At 40.8% G+C, this 24,090-nt stretch overlaps 1 protein-coding gene across 5 annotated transcripts in view; it reads left to right on the top strand.

The window, feature by feature from the left end:
* The window catches only part of LOC308586515 (BEN domain-containing protein 5-like), a 753,040-nt gene that overhangs the window by 449,529 nt on the left and 279,421 nt on the right, over positions 1 to 24,090 (top strand). For 4 of the 5 annotated variants that reach the window (XM_081193196.1, XM_081193194.1, XM_081193193.1 and 1 more), the window contains one exon: positions 5,848 to 6,038. The exons of the other annotated variant lie outside the window; for it this stretch is intronic. In XM_081193196.1, the coding sequence (XP_081049322.1) occupies positions 5,848 to 6,005 (158 nt within the window). In that variant the 3' untranslated portion in view covers positions 6,006 to 6,038. Of the gene's footprint in view, positions 1 to 5,847; positions 6,039 to 24,090 lie in introns of those variants that run through there. 5 annotated transcript variants of the gene reach the window in all.

The raw sequence follows: 24,090 nt of genomic DNA, 5'->3' as shown, positions 1-24,090 counted from the left end.
TTCCCCTAGCACCCCATGTGACCAGTCACCTTCCTTGCTCTCTTGCCTGATAGTCCAGCGCTGCTGAGTAGAATCTCAGTAGGCCTCTGCCTCTCTCTTTTCCTTCTTCCTCGCCAAATGACTGCCTACTACACGCTGTCACCATCAAACTTGTGCAACCTGATAGGCCTGCCCACTCATGAGTGAACAACCATTAAAAGCACCACTTCAGGCTTTCTTCCTTCCCCTCTCAGAGTCCCATCCTGAGGCCAGATCCTACTTGAGTACGACCCTACGAACGGCAACAACAACAACAAAAACATGTTGCAGAATCATAGCCTTTATTCAACTCAGCACATCTGGGATAGTGGACCCTGGAAGAGAAAAACTTTTCTGGGATGGCCAAAGCAGGTTCTTTATGACAGTTGCTCAATAGACAGAAGAGCAGGTTCTCCTTGTGGCACCAGCTGCATCCTAGGGACACTTTCATCTGTTTTGTGTCTGTGATGAATCTTCCAAGGATGTATGCACATGCTTGGAACAAGTAGGATGCTATGAGCAAAAGCTGGAAATGTCCTAGTCTCTACTGCTTGTCATGCGTTGGACCTTTCTCATGGTCTGTGCAGAATGAGGTTTCAAGTGGATCCTGTATCTTTTAAGAGAAGGGAGTCACTGACAGGGAAGAATGAGCAATAGTCAGCAGCCCATGGCCACTGAAGCTGGAGCAGGTGTTTTGGGGTGAGTGAGAAGACAGGGTCTCATGACGTCTGTATGATGTCCTACATGCCCAGTCATAGAACACTTGAATTGTAGAGTTGGAAGGGACCCTGAGGGTTATCTAGTCAAACCCCCTGTGATGCAGGAATCTCATCTAAATCATATATGACAGATGGCTATTCAACCTCTGCTTAAAAAGCTTCAAAGACGGAAAGTCCATCACCTTTCATTGGAGTCTGTTCCTCTGTGGGACAGTTCTTACTGTCAGAAAGTTCTTCCTGATGTTTAGTTGGAATCTCCTTTCTTGTAACTTGAAGTTATTGGTTTGAGTCCTCTGGAGCAGGAGAAAAGAAGCTTGCTCCATCTGCCATGTGACATCTGTTCAGATATTTGAAGATGGCTATCATGTCTCCTCTTTAGCAGGCTAAACATACCCAATTCCCTCAACCATTCCTCCTAAGGCTTGGTTTCCAGACCAAGTTGTGCTCCCCCTGTGTTGGGTTTATATGCTAGTGGTAGTGTGCTGTGATTGGGTGCTGAGTTACACTGTGTCATATGGCCTGTCATATGACGACAAAAGGGATGCAGGTGGCACTGTGGCCTAAACCACTGAGCCTCTTGGGCTTGCCGATCAGAAAGTTGGTAGTTCGAATCCCTGTGATTGGGTGAGTTCCCGTTGCTCTGTCCCAGCTCCTGTTAACCTAGCAGTTCGAAAGCACGCCAGTGCAAGTAGATAAATAGGTACCACTGCGGTGGGAAGGAAAACGGCATTTCCATGCACTCTGGCACTCGTCACGGTCCTCCGTGCGCCAGTAGCTGTTTAGTCATGCTGTCTGTGGACAAACGCTGGCTCCCTCGGCCTGGAAGTGAGATGAGCGCCACAACCCCATAGTCACCTTTGACTGGACTTAACCATCCAGGGTCCTTTACCTTACCTTTACCTTCATGGACTATTTTTCGTTTCCCACCCCTCCCCATCTAAGTCAGTGGGAGGAAAATTGCATCATGTCTGGGCATGATATAATGTTCAGCTGTTGATGGGGCCATGTCTGTAGTCTGGAGAATTGTAGGTCGTAGTGTCTCCTGCCTATAGCTCTGCCCTGTTTTAGCCATTCTGTTGATGTATTTGATATTTTCACTAGGGTGTCTGTCATGGCAGTGATGTGTTCTACTAGCACTTGTACCATATTCTCTGGCCCTCAACCAGTGGATCTTGAGCGTATGAGGACACCTTTAATCAATCATTGCACTGAGGCTTTGTTAAGATATTCTCTCACACACAAAAAAGAGTATAGCTACATACATACAAAAATATATGTCGATATAAAGCCTTCCACTTCTCTAATCTCCAAATTTTCATTCAAAATGCAGACAGAGGATCTGCAATCCATTTTAAAGAGGAAAATAGACACCTTAAGGCAGTTTGATAAGTAGAAAGGCATTGCCTTACTTAATCTGGCATTTGAATGAAAATCCCTGCTTCTGAAAATGAAACTAATATGAAATTTTGTTTGACAGCACCTTTAGAAATGGTAAAAGAGTATGCATGTCTAACTATCTTTTTCAATCAAGGAACTATGTTTCAAAGCTTCTTCAAATTTGGTTGCAATCCAGAGAAAAATAAACCCAGTTAAAAATGCATTGAAATAGATGCAACTTAAGTAATTAATGTTCTTAATTATACGATTAATGTGCTTAATTGTACAATCCTATGTATGCGTACTCAGAAGCAAATCCTATAGTATTCAGTGAAGTTTACTCCTTAAAACGTATGCCTAGGATTGAATATGTAGGGTCTAATTTCAATGGGATTTAGGTATACCTTATATATTCTGACCTGCATACTTTATATTAGGGATAGGAAACCTGTGACCCTCCAGATGTTGCTGGACTACAGCTCCCATCATCTCTGACCTGCCTGGGCCTATCATGGAAATCGTAGTCTGGCAACATTTGGAGGGCATCTCTACTAAATGTATTCAGATTTCTCCTTGGCCGTGCCAAATTGACTTTTTATGTTAGCCTTGTTCCCACGTACCATGTTTTGATGTGTATCCATGTATAGCATGATCACTTCTTTATATCACTGAAAGAGAATACATAATCACAAGGAACCCTCAAACATTCTTTTCACATCATCTAAGTCTGGTACTATCTAAATGATGCATAAGGCTATAAATATCAGTTCTCCGTAGCTTAAGAAAACAAGTGGATTCACTAAGTATTATGCACATCCAATTCAATGCATAGTACAAGAGAGGGCAAGCCCCACTTCATCTGTTAACCAGGGACACAGATATATGTGCATGGCAACTCCTCGTAGCACTTGAGGAAACCACGTGGACAAGGCTGGTCCTCACACCAGCACTGCAAGACTGTAAGCCAGGTTATCATTGGCATGGAAACCAATGATGCTACTGGAGCAGCTCTTATGAAGAGGAAGTTAACTTGGAGTGGTGCAGAAACTGCTTTCAATCAAGGAAAGAAAAAAATTGAGATGCTCCAAGTGCTACTGAGAAGGAGCAGAAATGAGCATGGAGAAGGGCTGTAGCTCAGTGGCATAGCAAATGCTTTGAATGCAGGTTGAAGAGCCCAGGTTGACTCTCTGCTGTCTCAGGGTAGGGCTGGAAAAGACACCCGTCTGACTGGCAGCAGCTCAGCAGTGTTCACTGTGAAGAGTACTGAGCTATATGAACCCACTGTCTCACTTGGTAGACTATAAGACATCTTCCTGTGCTGCTAGAGATAATCCTGTTGTGCCCAATAGCTAGCAGCTCTTTCCTTTCTCCCAAAATATTTTTAGTTATGGGGCAGCATCAGGCTTAGTTAATCAGCTGTCTTCTGTTTCTGGGCTTTCAAGCCAATGTTCTGGGAATGAGTAAAATTAGTAGTGTTCAGGGAAGCTGACTTTGTGGCTCCTTAAACCCTAGGAACAGCTGAAGTCTGCAGAGTAAGCTGAGTTGTCGCTCAACATTCTGCAACAGCTTAACAACTCCATTCTAAACTTATGATCCTGCACAGGCTATTTTGTGTCTAGGAAATTTTAGTGAAATCAGTGGAACTTTCACACTCATTGCTAATCATCAGGGTTATGTCTGTAGGCAGTGATGCAACAATGCACTTAGACCAGATCTGTGTGCACATCAAGGTTTATTGTACTGTTTTTCCCCCCTCACTGGCAAGACTGTGAGATGGATTTTAACATTGGGATGATGGTTCATCTGGGAATCATGCTGGAAATAAAACAGCAACAGCCAGCATGGGTAGATTTCAATAATGCACAGTAATAACTTGAATTTCCCTCTCTGTGTGTTTGTGCCTTGTTTTTCAGTTCAAATATTCAGTGTTCTGGTACTGAAGAAGGGGTGGGAGGTAGTTTTCCTTGATCACAGTTCATCCGTCAGTCTTTAAATTAGAACACCATTTTTAGCCACGGTTCTTCCCCCAGCTCTTTCAGACCTCATTTTAATGCATATTGGCAGCTACCCTTTTCAGCTTAGATTATAACTAGGATTTTAAATATATTTTTCATTGTCCAATAATTTTTGCATTTCAAGATGAGAGCTCGTAAAATCCATGTTTGATGTGGTTTTTACTTTTATTCTCTGGTCCTAGAATAGGTTCCTTAAAATACATCTTTTTTAAAAATGGAATAAAGCCTTAATGGGGCTAATATGTCTTGCTGTTTAGTAGTCCCTGTTGTGTAGTTTATTTTAAGGAAGTTATTAAAAAGTATGCTATGCAAACATTGTAAACCCTGTCACTGAAAAATAACCTTTTCTAAAACTTCTGAAAGGTGTCAGAGGAAACTGAAAAGGGTATAGAATGTTTAATTGTCATAACTTTAATATGGTACATTAACAATGCTATAAAACTTGTTAATTAAGTGAATCTCCATGGTTTTCTACCATATGAAGCAATAAATTGCTGGTGGGGAAAATACTAGGCAAAGCAGAAGTTGTTTAATCAGTTTGGAAGCCATTACAGCAATAGTAAGGACCAGCGGGCACAATGGCTATATTTTTTGCCACTTTGCCACCATGGGTGTGTGTGTGTGTGTGTGTTTATATATATATATATATATATATAGAGAGAGAGAGAGAGAGAGAGAGAGAGAGAGAGAGAGAGATTATATGGAGTGCTAAGAGTAGCAGGGCTCGCCCTTTTAAAGTTGTGCCTTTGTAACCAGGCTATTCGCAACCCATTTATTCCTTCCAAAGATTACCATGGCTTTATAGTTTCTGGATTATATCCTCATCTCTTTCAGCCTGCTGCCTTCAACTACCTTGGGCATTAAAGATGCAGCTACATTGCTTGGAAGTATCTCTTGACTACACCTTGTGTGCTCTTTTTCCAATAGAATATGTTGGCCAATGTAACCCTACTTCAATTAATGCTTTTAGAGCACCTCAAAAGTCCACCAGAGGAGGCTTCATAGTTCTTTGTCTGTCACAGAAGTGTGCTGCTGCTGGAATAACGCATCACTTATTTGTTCAGCATAGGTCAGCTTCCACTTCTTCAGACTACCAATGTTAGTGTGATTCAGGAAAACAAAATCTGAAAAAGTGGGAACGTTTGTTGGAAATGACTAGGAAACCTGCTATCTGCAGCAGCAAAGGGAACATTGAGAAACATAGATTTTTCTCTGGAGTTTGTTCATGTGACCATGGTTGTGTGATATAGTGGAAATGTTTAGCCTAGAAAACAAGACCTCAGAGCTAGAAAGTGTAAATATGTGCTAGATAATGGTCAAATAATGCTATATGCATTCCTTTTTGGTGTAATCCTAAACCTGTTTACTCAAAAGTGTTCTATGGAGAAGTGTGCATATGATTATAGCCTTTAATTTTAATGGAGTTAAATGTTGGGTTGTGATTAGTAGCCTATGATCCAAACTACAAATCAACCAGAAACATTTCACACTGCAGTATTAAAATGTAACCAAAAGTATTATTGTACATTATTTTGTTCATGATCCAGAGATCTGCATGCACAAAACCATGTGCATAAGCCAAATTTTTTGAAGTCTGTCAACAAACTGCTGCCCTCTTGCTATCTCTTGCATGTGCCTGTTACCTTGCTCAGTCACATCGGCTGTGTTTTACATTTGTTGAGGTGTCATTCTTAATGCCATTTTTTTTTCCATTTCAGAATGTTTGTATGACAGGATAGCACAAGAAACTGTGGACGAAACTGAAATTGCACAGAGACTCTCCAAAGTCAACAAGTACATTTGTGAAAAAATCATGGATATCAATAAATCATGTAAAAATGAAGAAAGGAGAGAAGCAAAATATAATTTGCAATAAATTTTGAATTTTTAATAAAGTATTAGTGTTTTACTCTGGTGGTGGTCTTGATTTCATGGTGTTGGGGTGATGGGCTAAAGTGACCTTTTGGTGTGGATTGTATTATGAAATACTGGCTTATTTTTAAACAGTTTTGAGAAACTATTCATCTAAGTACTACAGCAAAATAGAATCAAATTCCCTAGTTTTTCAAGGAAAGTGACATGCTGACTGTGGTTCAGCCTGTGGCAGATCATTTTGCAAGTCCCAGACCTATATACTACATTGTCATTCTATTGCTCCGTGGAATAAAGATACTTCATTCACAAAGTACTTTTCAAACAGCTTTCTTTTTAGTTGACTTGTTTCCTTTAATGAACTAAACATCTTCATGCTTTTTCATAATGTTTTATTGGAATGCAAGCCTTTTAGAGTAGATACCATTAAAGTCAGTATGATTGTTCCAGAGCACATATGATCTAGATTGTGCCCAAAATTGATTTGTTCAGTTTAAAAGAGGGAAAAACTATATTTTATCTGCAAAATGTTGTATTTGAGCTGTGGTTCCTGTTTAGTACGTATGTTGCAGTTATTCCTGGAGGCCATGTAGTCTAATGGCTTTGTGTTTCTTCAGAGAACAGCTGGTTGAATTACAAGAAAACTAAAGTAATGGTGTTTTCAAGAAACTATAGGGCCCATAGATGGTATATGGATAATTAGTTGATCAAACAAGTTAAAGTCAATATTTAAAGGGACCCCTAACCGTTAGGTCCAGTCGTGGCCGACTCTGGGGTTGCGGCGCTCATTTTGCTTTACTGGCTGAGGGAGCTGGCGTACAGCTTCCGCGTCATGTGGCCAGCATGATTAAGCCACTTCTGGCAAACCAGAGCAGCACACGGAAATGCCGTTTACCTTCCCACCGGAGTGGTACCTATTTATCTACTTGCACTTTGACGTGCTTTTGAACTGCTAGGTTGGCAGGAGCAGGGACCGAGCAACGGGAGTTCACCCCGTCGTGGGGATTCGAACCTCCAACCTTCTGATTGGCAAACCTAGGCTCTGTGGTTTAGACCACAGCACCACCCGTGTCCCTAAGTCTTTAAATACCTCGTCCTTACTTTCCAGCCAGCAGGGTCATGGGGAGCACATCAGAAATATGCAAAGGAAAACCCATCTCAAAGTGCCAACATTCTGACACGCTTTTTCCATACAAAAAGTGGCAATCACATACTGTCAGCACTTGTGTTTAAAACTAAACCCCTAGCACAGTTATTATTGTTTAATTTAAAAGTAAACCCCTAGCACAGTTATTATATGGGGCTCAGATTTGGGCAGGAACATGCCTTTTATCTACAGAAGCTGTTCAATCTAAGTTCCTAAGGCAATTTTTCCTCTCTTCCATCCTGTGTTCCAAATGCTTCATTGTGCTTAGAGGCTAATCTCCCCTCTGTTGAATTACAGATTTTGTGTAGGACGTTTAATTATTGGCTTCACCTAAATTTAAACCCCACTGGTATACTATCCTTAGTATTGCAAGATTGTCAGGAGAGCGCTTGGACTAAAATTGTCAACCAAAAGCTTTACTTTTCTGGTTTATCACCACAACAGTTATTAACACTGGGCTTCAGTAAAGCAAATAATTTAATTAGACAGTGCCTATATGATATCGAATGACAGAATAATTTGGCCATAATAAGGACATTTTGTCCATAGTATGATTATTTTCCACTTAGTAATTTTGACACTTTGGCACCCTATTTGCAAAGTGTAACAATTCCAAAATACAGTTACACTTTCACTTTCGCAAGATTGAATATACAGCCTTCAGCTGTACTTGAGCATCTGTTTCAAAAAATTCCACTGAACAAAATGGTTCTGTCCATGTGGAGATGGCAGCATTGAATCAGTGGCTCATGTCTTCTAGCTTGCACTCTTTATAAAGATTTGAGGTGTGAGGTTACTACCCCTGTCCATGCTAGGTCACTCAACCATTGCTACTGTGTCCTTTCTTTTAGCAGATCAAGATGATCAGGTGACAGCAAAAACTGCAAGGTTTTTAGTGGAAGCAATTACCGTACAATAAGATCTATTATTTTATTATTGATGTAAACCTCCATAATGTATTTTGTATAGTTAAGTTTTTACCTCTATCTTCAGAACATTTTATTTTATTTTATTGCTATGGCTAGTGGCTGATGCAAATAAAGATTCTTCTGATTCTGATTCTAATGTAGTGTAATAGAAAAAGCTAAGATGTACAATTAGTCTCTATAAATCAACTATGGAACTATAAGCGATGGAAACACTGGCTTTCTCATTAGAGCTTTAGAAAAGTGAAGGAGTGTGTGTTGGTCCTATTTGTCATTGATGAAAGCATCATTTTTTAAAACTTCTGTGTCTTATTTTATAAAGCAACTATTGACAATACAACCCTCTGCATATTGACTGAAAAGTGAGTCCTGTCAACTTTGGTAAGTCAGTCATAGTTAAGTGTGCATAAGAACAGGATTTCCACAGGAGGACATACTCATTCTAAATTTGTAAAACTAGGCAATTCAAATTATTTGGTAACTAACATATAGATCACTTTTCTTTATTGTGTATATTTTACAAAGAAGGTTTGAGTAAGCATCTTTCTTCTCATCTATTGTACTTCCAAGTTATGTGTGCTCTGCATTTTTTAAGATTATCTTTGGGGAAGGTGTGCATTTTCATAATAGTGTAAACAAAACTACATGATTGGGATGGAATAATTTGATGGGCAGAGAGAGAAGCAAACAAATCCCTTTAATGAGGGCACTGGACTATACTTGTATATAATCTGCGTTTGATCTATTTGAAAAACAATCCAAACTCTGATAATTTTTTTTATTAAAAAATGTGTTGAAAATACAAGTTGAATCTGTTGCAAGGAGGATGAGTGAGTTGCTTTGCCTTCCCTTTCTGTTAGCAGAGGCGTCATCTGAAGCAAATAAATCCACAACTGGACTTAACCCGTTGGGTTACATTAATAGCCTATGGCAACTATCTTGTACACTTACTATAGAGTAAGCCTTGTAAGTGGAGCTTCTTGTGAATAACCTTCCATAGGATTGTATATACCGTACTTTTTCTATATACTAGGGACTGAAAATGAGAATTTGTGGGTCAGGAGATTAAACCACAGTTTCCTGGAATGACTAGAACAGAAAACCACAGTAGAACTGCTGAAGTCCATGCAACTGGAGCGCGCAGGCACCACAGTAATTTGTGGCTTAATACACCACTCATAATTCATGGTTTAACTAGCGTGTTGTTGTCTGTGAATGTATTTACCTTCTTGATTTCTGCCGCCTGCAATAGTACAAACAATACAAAGAGTGGTTTTGAGGGTTAACACTGCAGTCCTATGCAAGTTTGTCTACTTCCAGGAAATTGTTTGCAGGGTTGAGCACCTTAAAATTCTGAGAAATGGCCTGCCCTGGACAGGGTTGCACTTCCCCGAAGGAGCAGGCACACAGTTTGGGGGTGCTCTGGATCTAGTGCCATAATTAGAGGCCCCAGTAGCCTCGATAGCTAGGAGCACCTTTTTTCAGCTTTGGTTTGTACGACAGTTGCAGCCACTTCTGGGCTAGAATAGCTTGGTCACAGTGGTCTAGGAACTGGTCACTAGATTGAATTGGGCACCTGCTACAGACTCATGTGAGCCAACCCAAACAAATAATGTTTACATATAATTTCTAACAACTGCCGGTTTTATATTTTGATAGTTTTTTCAGTTAACTTGGTTTTGATGTTCAGTTCATCAATATTTTTGATACAATGAATGAATCTTTTTATATTCTATGTAAGCAGCTTAGAGCTTATGAATGATTAAGCAGTATATAAATCTTATTAAATAAGTAAAACAAGCCATTTTTGTGAAAGACGTTTAAAAATGTATTTTAGATTAATGTGTAAAAGTTTAGACATGTTGAGATACACATTCCTGCACTTCCTGTCCCCACCCCCCACCCCTACATCCTTATTTCTAGATGATAAGAGCATGTGGAAGAATAGAAAGTGTGCAATGGAAGAGGATTTCTGATATGTCTTTGTCCACAGTTGCTGCCATTCCGGTTCCAACAGGCAGCGTACCCACTGGAGAATGCTTTCTGTCCACTTGATGGCGCAATCAGGTTCTTTTTTTAAAAAACATTGTATATTTGGGCAACTGGTAGCTGACAGTCTGGATGCTTGACTTTACATTTACTATTAAATAAAAACCCAGTGATTTTTTGTCCAGATTGAAGTTGGGCCATCTTCAAGGTTGGCCACCTTCTATTACAATACATTTTCCATATTGTATTTACTTTCTGGAGCTAGTTGTCTCTACTATATGCCTCGTGCATTAAAACTGTCGCATATAGCTTCTGTGTATGGATGGTGAAATATACAAAGAAGCTTTTCTTAATAGGTTTGGTCAGGATTCATCGGTAGCTTTCTCAGTTATTACAGGCAAATGTTTTAGCTGTATGTAGGGAAGTTAGGATAATAATGTATTTTGATACTGATTTTCTAAAAGTTGCTATATGTTGGAAGTTCCTTGCTGGAAGGCTGGTCTGGGTTGACTGGATTTCGGCAAAATGTTCAAGCTTTTCTGAAGTTTATATAAGCCTATTAAAATTGCTGTGCTGCATTTTGCTTCAGCACTTGGAATAAAAGTACAGTTGTCTCTTGCTTAGTCACCTACATCTTATCTCTTTAAAAGGAAAGCAAATGTTTTAACCAAGCTTTCTGAATGCATAGAATTACCTTAATCATCTTTGCCACATTTCTGTAAGTTCAATGGGAAAATAATGCTTAGATTGGTGGTGGCACGAAGTGATTTTTAGCAGAGCAGGAGCAATGAATGTGGGCTTCTCATGTCCCAAATATTAGACAACACCCATTCTTCAAAAGCTTGACTAGTTCCTGCTCAATTTCATATATTTACTTTAAAGATTTATATGCCACCACTTTAGGGTGTTACCTTCCCGAGATAACTTGGGATTACAATGCTGCAAATGTGTGATTTACAATCAGGGAATGGGCCTGTGGAATCCCACATCCCAGTGGCAAATAACCTGTTCTGTTTAGGCTGGGAATCATGGGCTTATGCAAGTGCTGAGTTGATTTTTCAAAATGCAAATCCGAATCTGTTAATATGCAAGGAAAGAGATATTGCTGGATATCAGTGGGGTACTAGATGTCAGATATACTGGATATCATTGGGGTCTCTTTATTTCCCCTGAACGTGAGGAGCATTATGGTTGCAGAAGAGTTGTTGAGCCTGATATTTTAAACATTGTTGCTATAATTCATAATATCCATGGCCTGGTTCAAAATAAAGTACTTCTGGCACACGTGGTTTTTTTCCTGGTGGTGGGTGGTGATACAGGAAATCGCAAAAAGGGCTTCTTTAGACTATGATGTTGCTGGTATATTTGGTGGATTTCTGGCATGGGGTTTGACATCTTCACTTTCACACCATGGACATTAATCATTATAACATTGAATTTCCATTTGGTGTCTTCGTTTTTCTCCCATTTGGGTGTCCATTTATAAGAAAGAGGAATTGTGAAAGAACTAGAGAGAAATACAACCTAACAATGAGTTTTTCCGTAAACAATGATGCTAATATATATTTTGCCATTGGAGCTATTCAGGGTTGTATCTTGGTTCCTGTTTGTAAGTGTTAGTATGTTGTTCCTCATGCTTCTATACAGGGGTAAGCAACTTATGATCCCTGGACCACATTGGATTCCTGGTACGCCTTTCAGTACAGTGCAATTGCTCTTTAGAGTGTCAGCTTGCGTGTTTTTTAATACTGTAGTCCATGAGAAGTCCATAATCAAAACACTCCTGGAAGTAATGTGTGTGGGCAGGCATTAGGTTCCCGTGTGTGTGTGTGTGTGTGTGTGTGTGTGTACACACTTCTCTAGCAAAGTGGGAGCCACTTCCCAGTCATTTCTTTACTCTCATGCCACTGAATTGACCTCACGTTGAGAGCTGTGTGAATTTCTTACCCATAACTAATATATGTTAAATAAGTATTTAAGAATTCATTAACTTTTTTTGTGTGTCAAAGATTCAGTGTTTACTTTCAGTAAGAATGTAAGACACGGTGTACAACATCTTCGAAGCAAAGTAATTCTTAAAACTCAAACTGCATATATAATGGCACGCAAAATCATAGGATGTATGGATTTCGATGTGGGCATAACCACTTGCCCAAAACACCCTGGTAAATGAAATGCGTGGGTATCATTATTGCTATGAATTAAGAAGAAATGTCATGAAAAATGGTTTTACTTTGGCATGCCTCCGATTTTCATAGTCTTAAAGTGATAAAATCTTAACATCAATCACACATACTTTATTGATACCATTTTTTTCATCGTAATGGCACAGCGCAGTTTAAAGCAATAATTCAAAGAATGTAGAGGCAATAAAAATGTTATGAAGAGCAATTATTGCATACTTCATGCTCAGTAGCTAATTTTTAAATTTTACCATCTCAGATATTTCAAAAGACTCTTCTCCCCAGGCTTTCTAATAGGAAGAAAAATGACTTAGATTTTAAAATTGGAACAATTATTCAACAAGAAATTTTACATGGCTGGTCACTGACTTCTTTCCTTTGAGAAATGGATGTGCCGCTTGCTTTGAATGAGAGTTTTTCTTATACTTGATCAAATTCTACTTCCGCTTAACTCTGCAGAGGACACAGTCCTACAGAGAGGCTGCTGCTATGGCGGCCTTTCGGTTAGTGTGTCACAGCAAAATTGTGGCAGTTCTTTCCACTCTTCAGTGAACTTCCACATAGACACTGCTACACATACCCAAATTTCCAGCAGCTGGAATTTGCTGTGTGATTATACTTAGAGTGAACAGGATGTACTCTTAGGCTACTTACGGTACATATGTAGGTCTGATCTTTGCGTAGATGGTGAGATGCGATGGAAGACTAGCTGCTTCTTACAGTTTTATTTATTGTATTTTTGTCTGGCCCTTCAATTATTTTTCCGACACAGTTTAGAAAAAAATGTAAAAACAAAAATATAAAAACCTAAAAGCCACTGAAGTATAAAAAGGATAAAACAATAGGATTAATGTAAATTTTTGTTTGACCAAGCTGCGGGAGGCACTGGAAGACAGGAGTGCCTGGCGTGCTCTGGTCCATGGGGTCATGAAGAGTCAGACTCGACTAAATGACTAAACAACAACAATGTAAATTTAAAGTTATTTGTAAGCTGTGGAAACACATCAGCGCCACCACCACCTCTTTCTAGGAACCACTTCCTTCCCATCAGAAGGTGGGGATACCCCAGGAAGCCCACTATGGAAGACAATCTCTAGTAGCTACCCAAGGAGGCAGATGTTTCATCAATTACCTTAGTCCTAAGCTATAAAGGGCTTTAAAAATCAAAATGAGCATTTTTTAATTAGACGTGGAAACAGACTGGAAGCCAGTGCAGTTGAAGTAGCACCTTCCAGCAGTACCTCCACCTTGTCTAGATTTGAGTTTCAGTTTGTTCATCTCCATGCAATTGGTAACCATGATGAAGCAGTAATTATAGCACTGCCACTGAAACAGAGCTGTGTTTGATCCACATATCAATAATACTTCTCCCTAAAGTTGCATGATCTCAAACAGCGGTTTCATATAGATATTAAATAGCATGGGGGATAAAACAGAGCCCTGTAGCAAAAATTCTATAGCAAAAATGCTAGGGATTCTAGCAAGTAAAACTGGAATTGCTGTTTCAATGCTAAAACATGCTCTGAACTCAGTCTTAATTATCTAAGAGTGTGAAGTTGTATGCCGCAGTGCAGTTGTGTCCTTTGTCTTTGTAATTTTAAAATGTCATTCTCACAGACTGGCTATGACTTAAATCTTTAGTTAGTTAAACTTCTTCTATCAGAACTGTATTATTTATTGATTAATTCCTTTTTATATAAGAGCTTTTACCCTGCTTTCTATTGTGTATGCCCTCTCAAGGCAACCTAATATCAGCTGTCTGGTTTAATCCAATCTAGACTTAACTGCAGAGATGTGCTGGCTTGCGCTTTGCTCAAAGCTGAAACAAACTTTTGGGGGCGTGGTCTGAGGGCACTTGCTGGAGCTACCTTGCTGAAGCTAAGCAGGTCTTTGCCAGGCCAATACCTGGATGGGAGACTGCATGGAAACCCTATGTATACTACCGTGAGCTCTGTGATGTAAGAAAGGCAAGATGCAAATGTACTAAAATAAGTAAGACTCCAAGCAGGTATCTGTTCCGCAGCACAGCACCTATATGACCACCCTCTCCTTTCAAGCCAAATGACTTTTAAGTTACAAAACAATAGCAACAAAATGGTCTATGACTGCTGAAGCTGGTATTTGACCTCAATGAAACGTTTTGCATGTTCGAACGATTATGACTTGACAGTGTTGGTTGATTTCCTATCTCTGAGGAATTATGCTAATTGAGAAGGAGAATTCATTTTGGAATGATTTGCTAAAATTCTGTAGGAGAAAGTTGATCTAAATATGTAGATGGGGGAAAACCTAAACTTGTAATCCTTTTTCATTAAAAAAGGGAAGAAAATGAAGTATTTCCTTAGAGATTACTGAATGATGTCAAAGAAAGATGCCTTCATCTTCTCTGTGATGATTGACTGTTAATTAATTTAGCAATTTAGAAACATGGTGAAACCACTGTCTCAGCTTGTTCCTATTTGTAAGGGCATCAGAAAATTAATTATGAATGTTGCTTTTTGAAATGTAATTAATGTCCCTTTGCTGGATGCCTGATTATTATTTTCCCTTTAATTTGTAATTTGTTGCCATCATCCATCTTCCCAAGTTGATTTTCCTCATTCTTCTTGCATTGGGTCACACAGCTGCTGTTGTAGAAAGCAGTTCTGAGTGATTCATCCCAAAACTGGGGATGCAGTAAGCCCTATTCATCCTGTCCACTCCCACCACACTTCCCTTACAGTTCCACCCATCTCTTCTCTGTTCCATCCCAGACTTGTCACTGGAAGCCTCTCCTGTTAGTCATTCTATCTAAATTAAACTTTCATGTTCAGAGACATTGTCTCGGAATTCTAGATGCTCAGGGCTGCATCAGTGGTATGTTGGTGACCTCATGCCTACCTCATAAGTTTGCCAGATAAATTTGGTTGGCCTCTTTTGTACTGGAAACAAAATGTTGGCCTAGATGAAGACCTGCTGCTTGATCAAGGCAACAAACTTGGAAGGTAAACAATGAATCTAAGCACCAAACACAATTGCCCAAAGCAACAAAATGAATACAGAGCAGAAGTGGGATCTGAACCCCCAAACCTATTAGTTCAAAGCTGACATGAGGCACCTGTGGTCCTCCAGATGTGGTTAGTCTCCAGTGTCCATCAACCCCAGCCAACTTGGCTAATGGTCAGTGATGATGCGAGCTGTAGTCCATTGACACCTGCAGGGCCACATATCCTCCCTCTGTCCTTTAAGCCAACATTAAGCAATGCCTTGCTCTGCGTTGCTCCCTTCCCCGAGTCTCGTTTGCAGAGATAAAAATAAATCCAAGGAGCCTCACAAAGTAAAGCTACGCATAACCTAATTATGAGTTGGGTGAAAGTAGTAATCTAAATTCATTTGTTGTGATGACATTTTGTTAAAGGATTAGAGAAATTTAGGGAACTTAGATCTGCCAACAGCTATTAGCTATGAGAGCTAATAATTACCCCTCTCCCAAATGTTCTGGCACACTTTACCTCTGAGCTGCAGTTGCCGAGGGTGGTGGGAAACAATGGGAAATGCTCTCATGCTCATACCCTGCTTGTGAGCTGACAGAGGCACTTGGAGATGGAATGCTAGAACAGATGGAAGTTCGGACTGACTCAGCAAGGATCATATCAAATTCTTACAAAACAACTGCACCCAGTCTGTCCTCTGCCCCACGTGCATGAAATAAAAACACTTTCTACAGTTCCCCCAATCACTCATTGGTGCAAATGCAAATAGCAACTTCACAGGAGTGATTATTGTCACGGCCACCATAGGGAAGGAAATGGAAATGGTAACCTCCCCTTCTCCTAGTACTGTGGTCCTGAAAATTGCTAGCTTTCTCCCAGTCAGCAGCTATTTGTATCCCCCCCCCCACAAAATGTGTGTTAAGTGCAAAGACACACTTGAAGTTATGTTCAGTTAAATGAAGCTGCCTTAGAAGAGCATGAGGCCACTGATGTGCCTCTTCACCATGCTGCAATAACTGCGGTTATAGGATTACATCCCTCAGCAGAGGATTTGAAGGCACTGTTTGCCCTGAATAACTTTTAAGGGTTTGGTTTTCTCTCTTTCTGCCGGTCACTTGCCAGCTAAGCAATTATTCCTGAAGCTAAAAAGGTAAAAGATCTACTAGACAGCACCCACCATACATGTCTTATATGAGAGTTGGTGACATCAGGCATCTATCCTTATGGTAATGCAATCATAGTGCTGTTGAACCAAGGCCAGCTCCAGGTTTGCAGGCTGCTTGGCCTGGCTCTTCCACCCTGCCAAGCTTCTCTTGTGTTCTTGCACCCCGCACAGCAGAAAGGAAGAGGAAGTGCAAGTGGCAGGAAGAGGAAACAGTGGCAAGCAAGCAGACCAGCAATAGGGGTTTGAGAGCCAGTGTGGTGTAGTGGTTAAGAGTGGTAGACTCGTAATCTGGGGAACCAGGTTCGCGTCTCCGCTCCTCCACATGCAGCTGCTGGGTGACCTTGGGCTAGTCATACTTCTTTGAAGTCTCTCAGCCTCACTCACCTCACAGAGTGTTTGTTGTGGGGGAGGAAGGGAAAGGAGAGCATTAGCCGCTTTGAGACTCCTTCGGGTAGTGATAAAGCGGGATATCAAATCCAAACTCCTCTTCTTCTGCTGCTCGGTGCCATTGGGCCTGTACTGGGCTGACTAGCCTTGCTTTTTTTTAGGGGGAGAAGCAGGTGACAACCTCAGATTATGATGAGCATTGTTTTTACCTTGTATGGAAGAGAATAGTTCAAGGCAACTAAAATAGACATGATCACGGTCCTGTTGTGGCTGTTTGATGCAATTACAAAACCTCAGCTCCTAACTTCCTCTGTGGCACAGCTGGCCAACCACCATAGCAGGATGGGCAAGAAGAAAAAATGGTGGTCAGCAGCATTACCTTATAGTTATGGAAAGGCTGGTTTAATAGCAGCGCTTTCCCCCACAACAAGATGCTTATATCAATGTGCTTGTAAGGCCCGGTGCTGCAACCCTGGAGGCTGTTACCTGGGGCAACACCTGGGGCAACACTGGTTTTTCAAGAGAGATTAGAACAGCTCTGGATTCCTGCCGCCTCTTGCTGTGTTCTGAGCAAATACACCATATTCTCCCTCCATGTATCCTATGAGTGGATGTATGGCAGGTGCCAAAAAAAACTAAGGCAGTAATCTTTATAAGCTGCTTAATGGACTTCCACAGCTTTGATCCAGCTTGGATACTGTCCCTCTTGCAGTGTACTGAACCACACACAAGAAACGATGGATTTTTACTTTAAAAATCAAAACAAACTTAAATTGCATTAGGCCATTCCTATTTGCCTGGATTTGTTGTTCAAGTACCCACTTACCTTGAGTATACTCTTGGCATGTTTTCTGTAGGAACTCTACACACCTCAGACTGCATACCTAACATCTGCAAAACAAGCATCCATGCAAAAGCTTTTTTGAAAATGCTATAATGATGCCTTACGTGCTCTTTCACTCTCCCCCTCTTTTCCTTCTGCTATGGTGCTAATTTTATGTGCAGAATAAATTTCAATCTTGCTGTAATGGTTGTTAAGTTTAAGTAATAACTCAGGGAGAAATCTCCTAAGCAACATAGGTATCGAATAGGCAGCCAAGCAGAAATCACCATTGCTCTTCGCTTCCTGGCTATTTAACCTGGCATCTCTGTGGCAGATGGGATTAGCAAAGCTGGAACGCTCTGGCCTTGGCAATGCCTTTGGTTTATAACTTTTTCTCTGCTTACAGAATCCAGAGCCACTGCCCTTCCCCCTTTCAGCAGGTGCTTCAGGGACCATCTCACCTAGGAAAGAAGGTTAAACAAGTGAAGTAGAATGATTCCTTATGAGACAGGCTGGGGAAAGTTTCCTCTCTCCTTTATTTCTTACAGATATTTGCTAAACAAACTGCATACAGTCGACTCGCAACTTGCGCACGTTTAGCTTGTGTGCGATCACAGCCTTATGCGCTTGGCAGCCGGCTGGCACGCAATCACGAAAAGGAAGCGCACACAAGGCGGAGAGCTCAAAAGCTTTTCATGCAGTGGGGAGACACAGCATGGAAAGAGCTTCTCAGTTCTCTTCTTGCTTACCAGGCTCTGGGGCGGTCTTTCGACCTAATAGGCAGCATTGCGCCTTGGAGTGTGTCCCAATATCTGGGGAGAACAATGACTTTGTGGCACTTCACAGTCGGGGCCGGCCTTAGGGGTGGGTGAGCCTGGCCATTGGATCAGAGCCTTGAGCTGGGGGAGGCACCAACCTGAGCTCAGTGGCTGCGTCTTTGGAATGTACTGGTAGCAGGGAGCTGGGGTGGCAAAAAATAGGTGCTGTGACCCTTTATTCAACAGAATGTTCAGGTGCTAACTACAAATATCTTCAACTAGAGTCAAAATATGTTCCTTTTTCAGTTTTTCCACTCTGATGTCCTATGTACTTTACTGTGAGACAATGTTACTGAATGCTTAGCACTTAAAATCCTATAAACACTGCAAGCACTATAAAAAATAAAATAAAGTCATAAGCTGTAAGAGGTCAGCTGGATACCTTTTTTATTCATAACTTTTTTAAAAGAAAAAATAATTGTTGCTCTAAAATAAATAATGCTTGCTGAAAGACAGGAACTGTTATGAAACAAAACAAAAATATTAAAAGTAAAAGCTGTGATAGTGGAGGGGTGTGTGTGTGTGTGTGTGTGTGTGTGTGTGTGTGTGTGTGTTTTGAAGGCATGTCTCGCCCAGGGCACTAGTTATCCTAGGGGAGGCCCTGTTCACAGTGCATGTCATAGAAGCCTTAAAGGACATACTGTACCAGAACTTTATTTTTCTCTCTTAAGCAAGAACAAAACAGTAACAATAACTCACATTCTCTCTGGATACAACTTAGTTCATTGCTAGCTGATGGCTAAACTAGTCCATTTGGGGAACATGGTATATAAAAATGAATTATGATGGCATTCAGATACACTGTCTTGCTTAAAGAGTGCGGAACAATTATTTTGGCATAAAGAACAGTGTTTGAATGGAGTTGGGTTCGCTCAAAGCCTTCCCTCTTATGCACATGCACGATGTGCTATATATCAAGTCAGCCTTGAGAAAGTTATTTGAAATACATGAATGTGAAATTTTAGGATGGTGACTGTTGAAATGATTACATATAGGAGTAACAAATAAGTTTGGTCTATTATTATCGCTTTTTTTCACTGGAATGATTTTGTTAGACGTTTTGTGAGATATATTCTTAGAAGCTGCAAAGAAAAGTATAAGAAAGACTAGCTGCCGAAAATAAGAGGCACTATGAATTTGCAAATGTTCAAGAGGTCAAATAATTAGCCAGTAAAATAATTTACCAAGGGCTACTGGGTTTTCCAACCACTGAGAGTTCTTAAATCAAGACTGGATGTCTTTCCAATAGACAAGCTCAAGCTCAGACAAAAGTTTATGGCCTTCATGTATAGTAATTATTCAGGCTATCTCCGTGGGATCTTTTATTCTGGAAGCCAGAGTGGGGATTATAATGACCCCTTTTGGCATTGGAAAGCTATCTGTCTGTAAATCATGATGGAAGTTAATTTGTCTTCTATCTGAAATTAATATTCCTGAGTAGGGGCGGTCATTGGGTTTAGATCCTGATAATAAACTTTCCTGCAAATATGCTAGAAGCTCTGGACAGTTTATTAACAAAACAAGAATTATGTTGTTGTTGGTTTGGGGCTAGATGTTTTTGCTCAGTTTATGGCAGTTCCATCCAGAACACAATTCTCCTGGAGCGGATGACCCAGAAAGCAAAATGTTGCTGTTCAGACAAGTAGAAAAGAGAGCACAAAGGCTGAGAGATCACAGAACATGGAAGGACCTCCAAGCGCATCATAGACCAGTGCAAGAAGAAATAGAATAAGGCATCTTTTGCTGGATGTTGCTCTCATGTCTTGCTGTAAACCATGTATGAAAGGTGTCAATTACTTCCTTGAACAATTTCTCTCTTGCTCAAGCAATGTTAGATTTTCTTAATATTGAAAACATCTCTGCATTGTGGCACTTTAAGTTGCCTTGGTACAGATTTGGAAGCACAGTGTGCACTTGGCGCAGGAACGGGGGCTGGAGTCTTCAGAGGGTGGCTGTAGACATTATGCATGAGACCTAACTGAGCTGCAGTGGCTTCTTGTGCTTGTGATAGTAGCAAGCTCCACGCAGATCTCTCTGGCACTTGTTCAGGGTAACTGCCTCCTGTTCTGTTAAGGTGCAGACTGGCTAGGGCAGAGAGCTTGGCTTGAAGATAGAACTTCATATATTCAATATGTTGATCTTCCTCATGGCAATATTTAACCATCGTGCTTATTCGTGTTTTTCCTTCCTCCTCACTTTCTGTAAATAAATATATCTAGTTGCTCCTCCTTTTCTTTATGACGTCATGTTAACGCTTGGACTGTGTACACATCAGACATTTAATTCACATGTCTTCCTCAAACAAATTATGGAAAATGTAGCTACTCACAGAGCTGCAATTTTCTGCCTGCTTAACAACTATAATTCATATTTTAGTCATGGTTTGTTTGACCTTTTTTTTTTTTAGCAAGCAGTTTATAAATTTTCTAAATAAACAATAAAATAAATACTGCGTAGGTATGCCCTAACACGACTGATTGTAATTCAATAAAAGGTCCAGCAGCAGTCTTTAATGGATTGCTCCCTCTGATCTTTTTTGGCTACCGATCAGATTATAGTGCCTGCTCATCACATTACCATGGTGAACACACACATTCCTGGAGTGACACTCTGATCTTGGTGAATGGGTGGCTCTGGAAGGACACTGTGGCAGCAATGGATTAATATTGGTTCACCTGCCTAAAGTTCCACACCATCCCTATGTGACTGGGGGGTGTTACTTTAATATCCTTCTCTTTTAATAAACTCTGATGTTATTGCAAACACATCTGAGGAAATTTGTTGGCTTTTATATGATTTTAATCTCAGTTGTCGCCTCTTTGAAACAAGTCTTCTTTAGTTGTGAAGATAGGAATTCATCTGCTGATTATCAGATCATGGAAGGACAATGCCGTTATGTTTGCCATTTTAAACAAGTCTAAACAAAGATACAGGATGGGGGGAGCTCTTACCTTTTGATCTTTGTGTATCCTCTTTGTTATTAGCTCCTGACGTATTCGGCTGCCATTTCTTTGGGTGTTATCTGCTTTGTATGTGCCATTTTAATCTCTTTTGTATGTGACAACAGAGGAAGGCTTTTGTTGTATAGCTTTCTTTTTCTTTTTAATGAAAAATGAAAGGTTCCTCCTGTTTTTTTTGTTTGTTTTTTAAATTAGAAACTAAAGCGGATATTACTTTTCTCCTGGAACCTGCATTTCTTTTTAAGGGCCTGGTTACCAGAGTCTAAGCACGTTTGTTTGGAAGGAGTCCTTTGCAGGTGATTGATGCTCTGAATCCCCAACACCAGTCTCTTGGAATGATCTGTACATGCTAATTCCAATGCTGATTGCTGCCCATCTGGATCAACTGACAAAATCAGCACCATACTGCTGCCATATGCAAGAGCAAGAAAGAGTCACTCTGATGTTGTTGTTTTTCTGCAACACTTCTTAACCTAAGCCAACAACAGATCCTGAACCCATGTTCTGAAGGACACCAGGAAGGGACTTAACCTGTGCACCTATTCAACTAAAGGATTAACCTGTCAAGGATGAGCCCCAGCAGTCAAAATTGATGGTTGTTGACCTATAGATGAGATGATGATCCAGTCTTACTCAACTTTGCCTCCCTCTATCTTGGCTTCATAGGAACTCAGCCACATATTCCATACTGGAAGTGAGGTGTGGAAATGTCCTTAGTTTAAGATAGGTAGTTCTCAATAGGTGCTTCACCCAGTAACATGAATCATAACCCAACATCTTTTCATAAAGGTCTTGCTGAAGAGAAGCCAGTCTGGTCTGGTCAATGACTTGATGGGAATTGCAAGTATGCCGCCTTGGATTTAATTTTGAAGAAAGACAGACTGTAAATTTGAGAAAATAAATAAAGGCAATGATACCTGTAGTGGTTGGGAGTTACTCGTGCGTAATCCTGCCCCGTTTGAGCATTGGATTGCCTGGTTAAACCCTCCGGACTGCACAACCCATCTCAGCGTGGCTGCCCTTAGTCACTCGTAGAATCTGTCTGTGGGCGTTTCTTAAAGCGCTGCCAACATAAGAGCTGTTTGACGCCCAATCGTCTCCGCCTCTCACTGCGCGGGAGCCTCCTGCGCAGGGTGGGCGTGGGCAGCGGGGTGCTTGGGCTCTCCTCACTAACTTCCAACGAAGAGTCCTGGAGCCCCTGCACCTCCCTGTCCCGTTGCTCTCCTGGATCCCTGGTGTTACACTCATTCTCTTCCCCTTCTTCCCAGCTGAGTCTCCCCCTAGCGCTGGGACCTTCTCCTGCGGAATCAGAGACCCTCTCCTTCTCCCGTGCCTCTGATGTCAGTTCCCTGACAATACCCTTTCAACTAGACAGCACAGTTGCTGAAAGAATTGTCCATAAAAATGTTTTCTTTATTTCAGCATAGGAGCTTAAATATTGAGGTAGTAACATTGATTGGTGTATATCCATAGAGAGCTTTGGAATTTTATTTATGTATTCAGTGCTTTTTTCTAGAAAAAAGGTGTTGGTACTTACCATGAAGTTGTTACAATAAGTGCCACAATTTTAACCAGCGCTTTTCTTCTAGAAAAAAACAAAATCTGCCAGTGCTCCATACCATTGAGTACCCCCAGAAAAAAGCTCTTTGTACTGAACTGCAAAAGAGCAGCCACAAAATATCACATTAGGGAGCAGCCTGGAAACAAAGGTAGGTTCTGCTGTAAAATAGTTTTATACTATTTACCTGCAAAATTACTGCAGAGAAATGCTGTGCACATTCACTTATTAAGAACCTTTGAAGGTGTGATGTGCTGAATATTGTTACATTTTTATCTAAAAATGCTTTATGCCATAAACTTTAGAGAAGGATCTGCATAAATTAGCTCTTCTGTAGATTGTGTTCTATCTTCCCTTTTAATCTGGCTGTATTAAAAGGGGCCGTATGAATTTGTAATCTAATTTGAACATCAAAAACAAAGGCAAATTTTCTTTCTACTCCACCCTGCAGATCATTCCACATCAGAGAGAGATTTCTTGCATGTCTCTAGTTCAAGTAATGAAGTTGCATATGTAGATTTAAAGGAAACTTTGATTTATTTATTTTAATGCACATTTCCCTAAAGCAGAAAATGAAATGCAAAAACTCAATTAAAAGACACTGGGACACAAATATAAAAGTTTAGAAGACAGATGTATGAAATAAGAGTCAATGAGTGTGTATGGTGTTTTATTTTCTGCAAGAAGCCAATACAGTGGTACCCCGCAAGACGAATGCCTCGCAAGACGGAAAACCCGCAAGACGAAAGGGTTTTCTGTTTTGGAGGCGCTTCGCAAGACGAATTTCCCTATGGGCTTGCATCGCAAGACGAAAGCCCATAGGGAAATGCTGGCGGTCGGGAGCAAAGACTTTCGCCCACAGCCGGCCTTCAGAAGAGGACCTCTTCTGAAGGCCGGCGGGGGGCAAAAGTCTTTGCTCCCCCCCGCCTGCCTTCCCCCCACCTGCCCCGGGCGATCTTAAAATGCTGGCGGGCGGGAGCGAAGCGTTCGCTGCCGACCCCCAGCATTTTAAAATCTCCAAGGGACAGCAGAGAAGTCTCTGTCCCGGGGAGGTTTTAAAATGCTGGGGGTCGGGAGCGTTCGCTGCCGACCCCCAGCATTTTAAAACGATGTTCCGAAGTGGGGGGGTGGGGCGGGAACAGCTGCCCCATCCGCCCCTCT

Source organism: Podarcis bocagei (genome assembly GCF_964188305.1).
Source record: "Podarcis bocagei genome assembly, chromosome: 5".
Lineage (NCBI taxonomy): Eukaryota > Metazoa > Chordata > Lepidosauria > Squamata > Lacertidae > Podarcis > Podarcis bocagei.
This window is presented reverse-complemented; position numbering and strand designations above follow the sequence as displayed.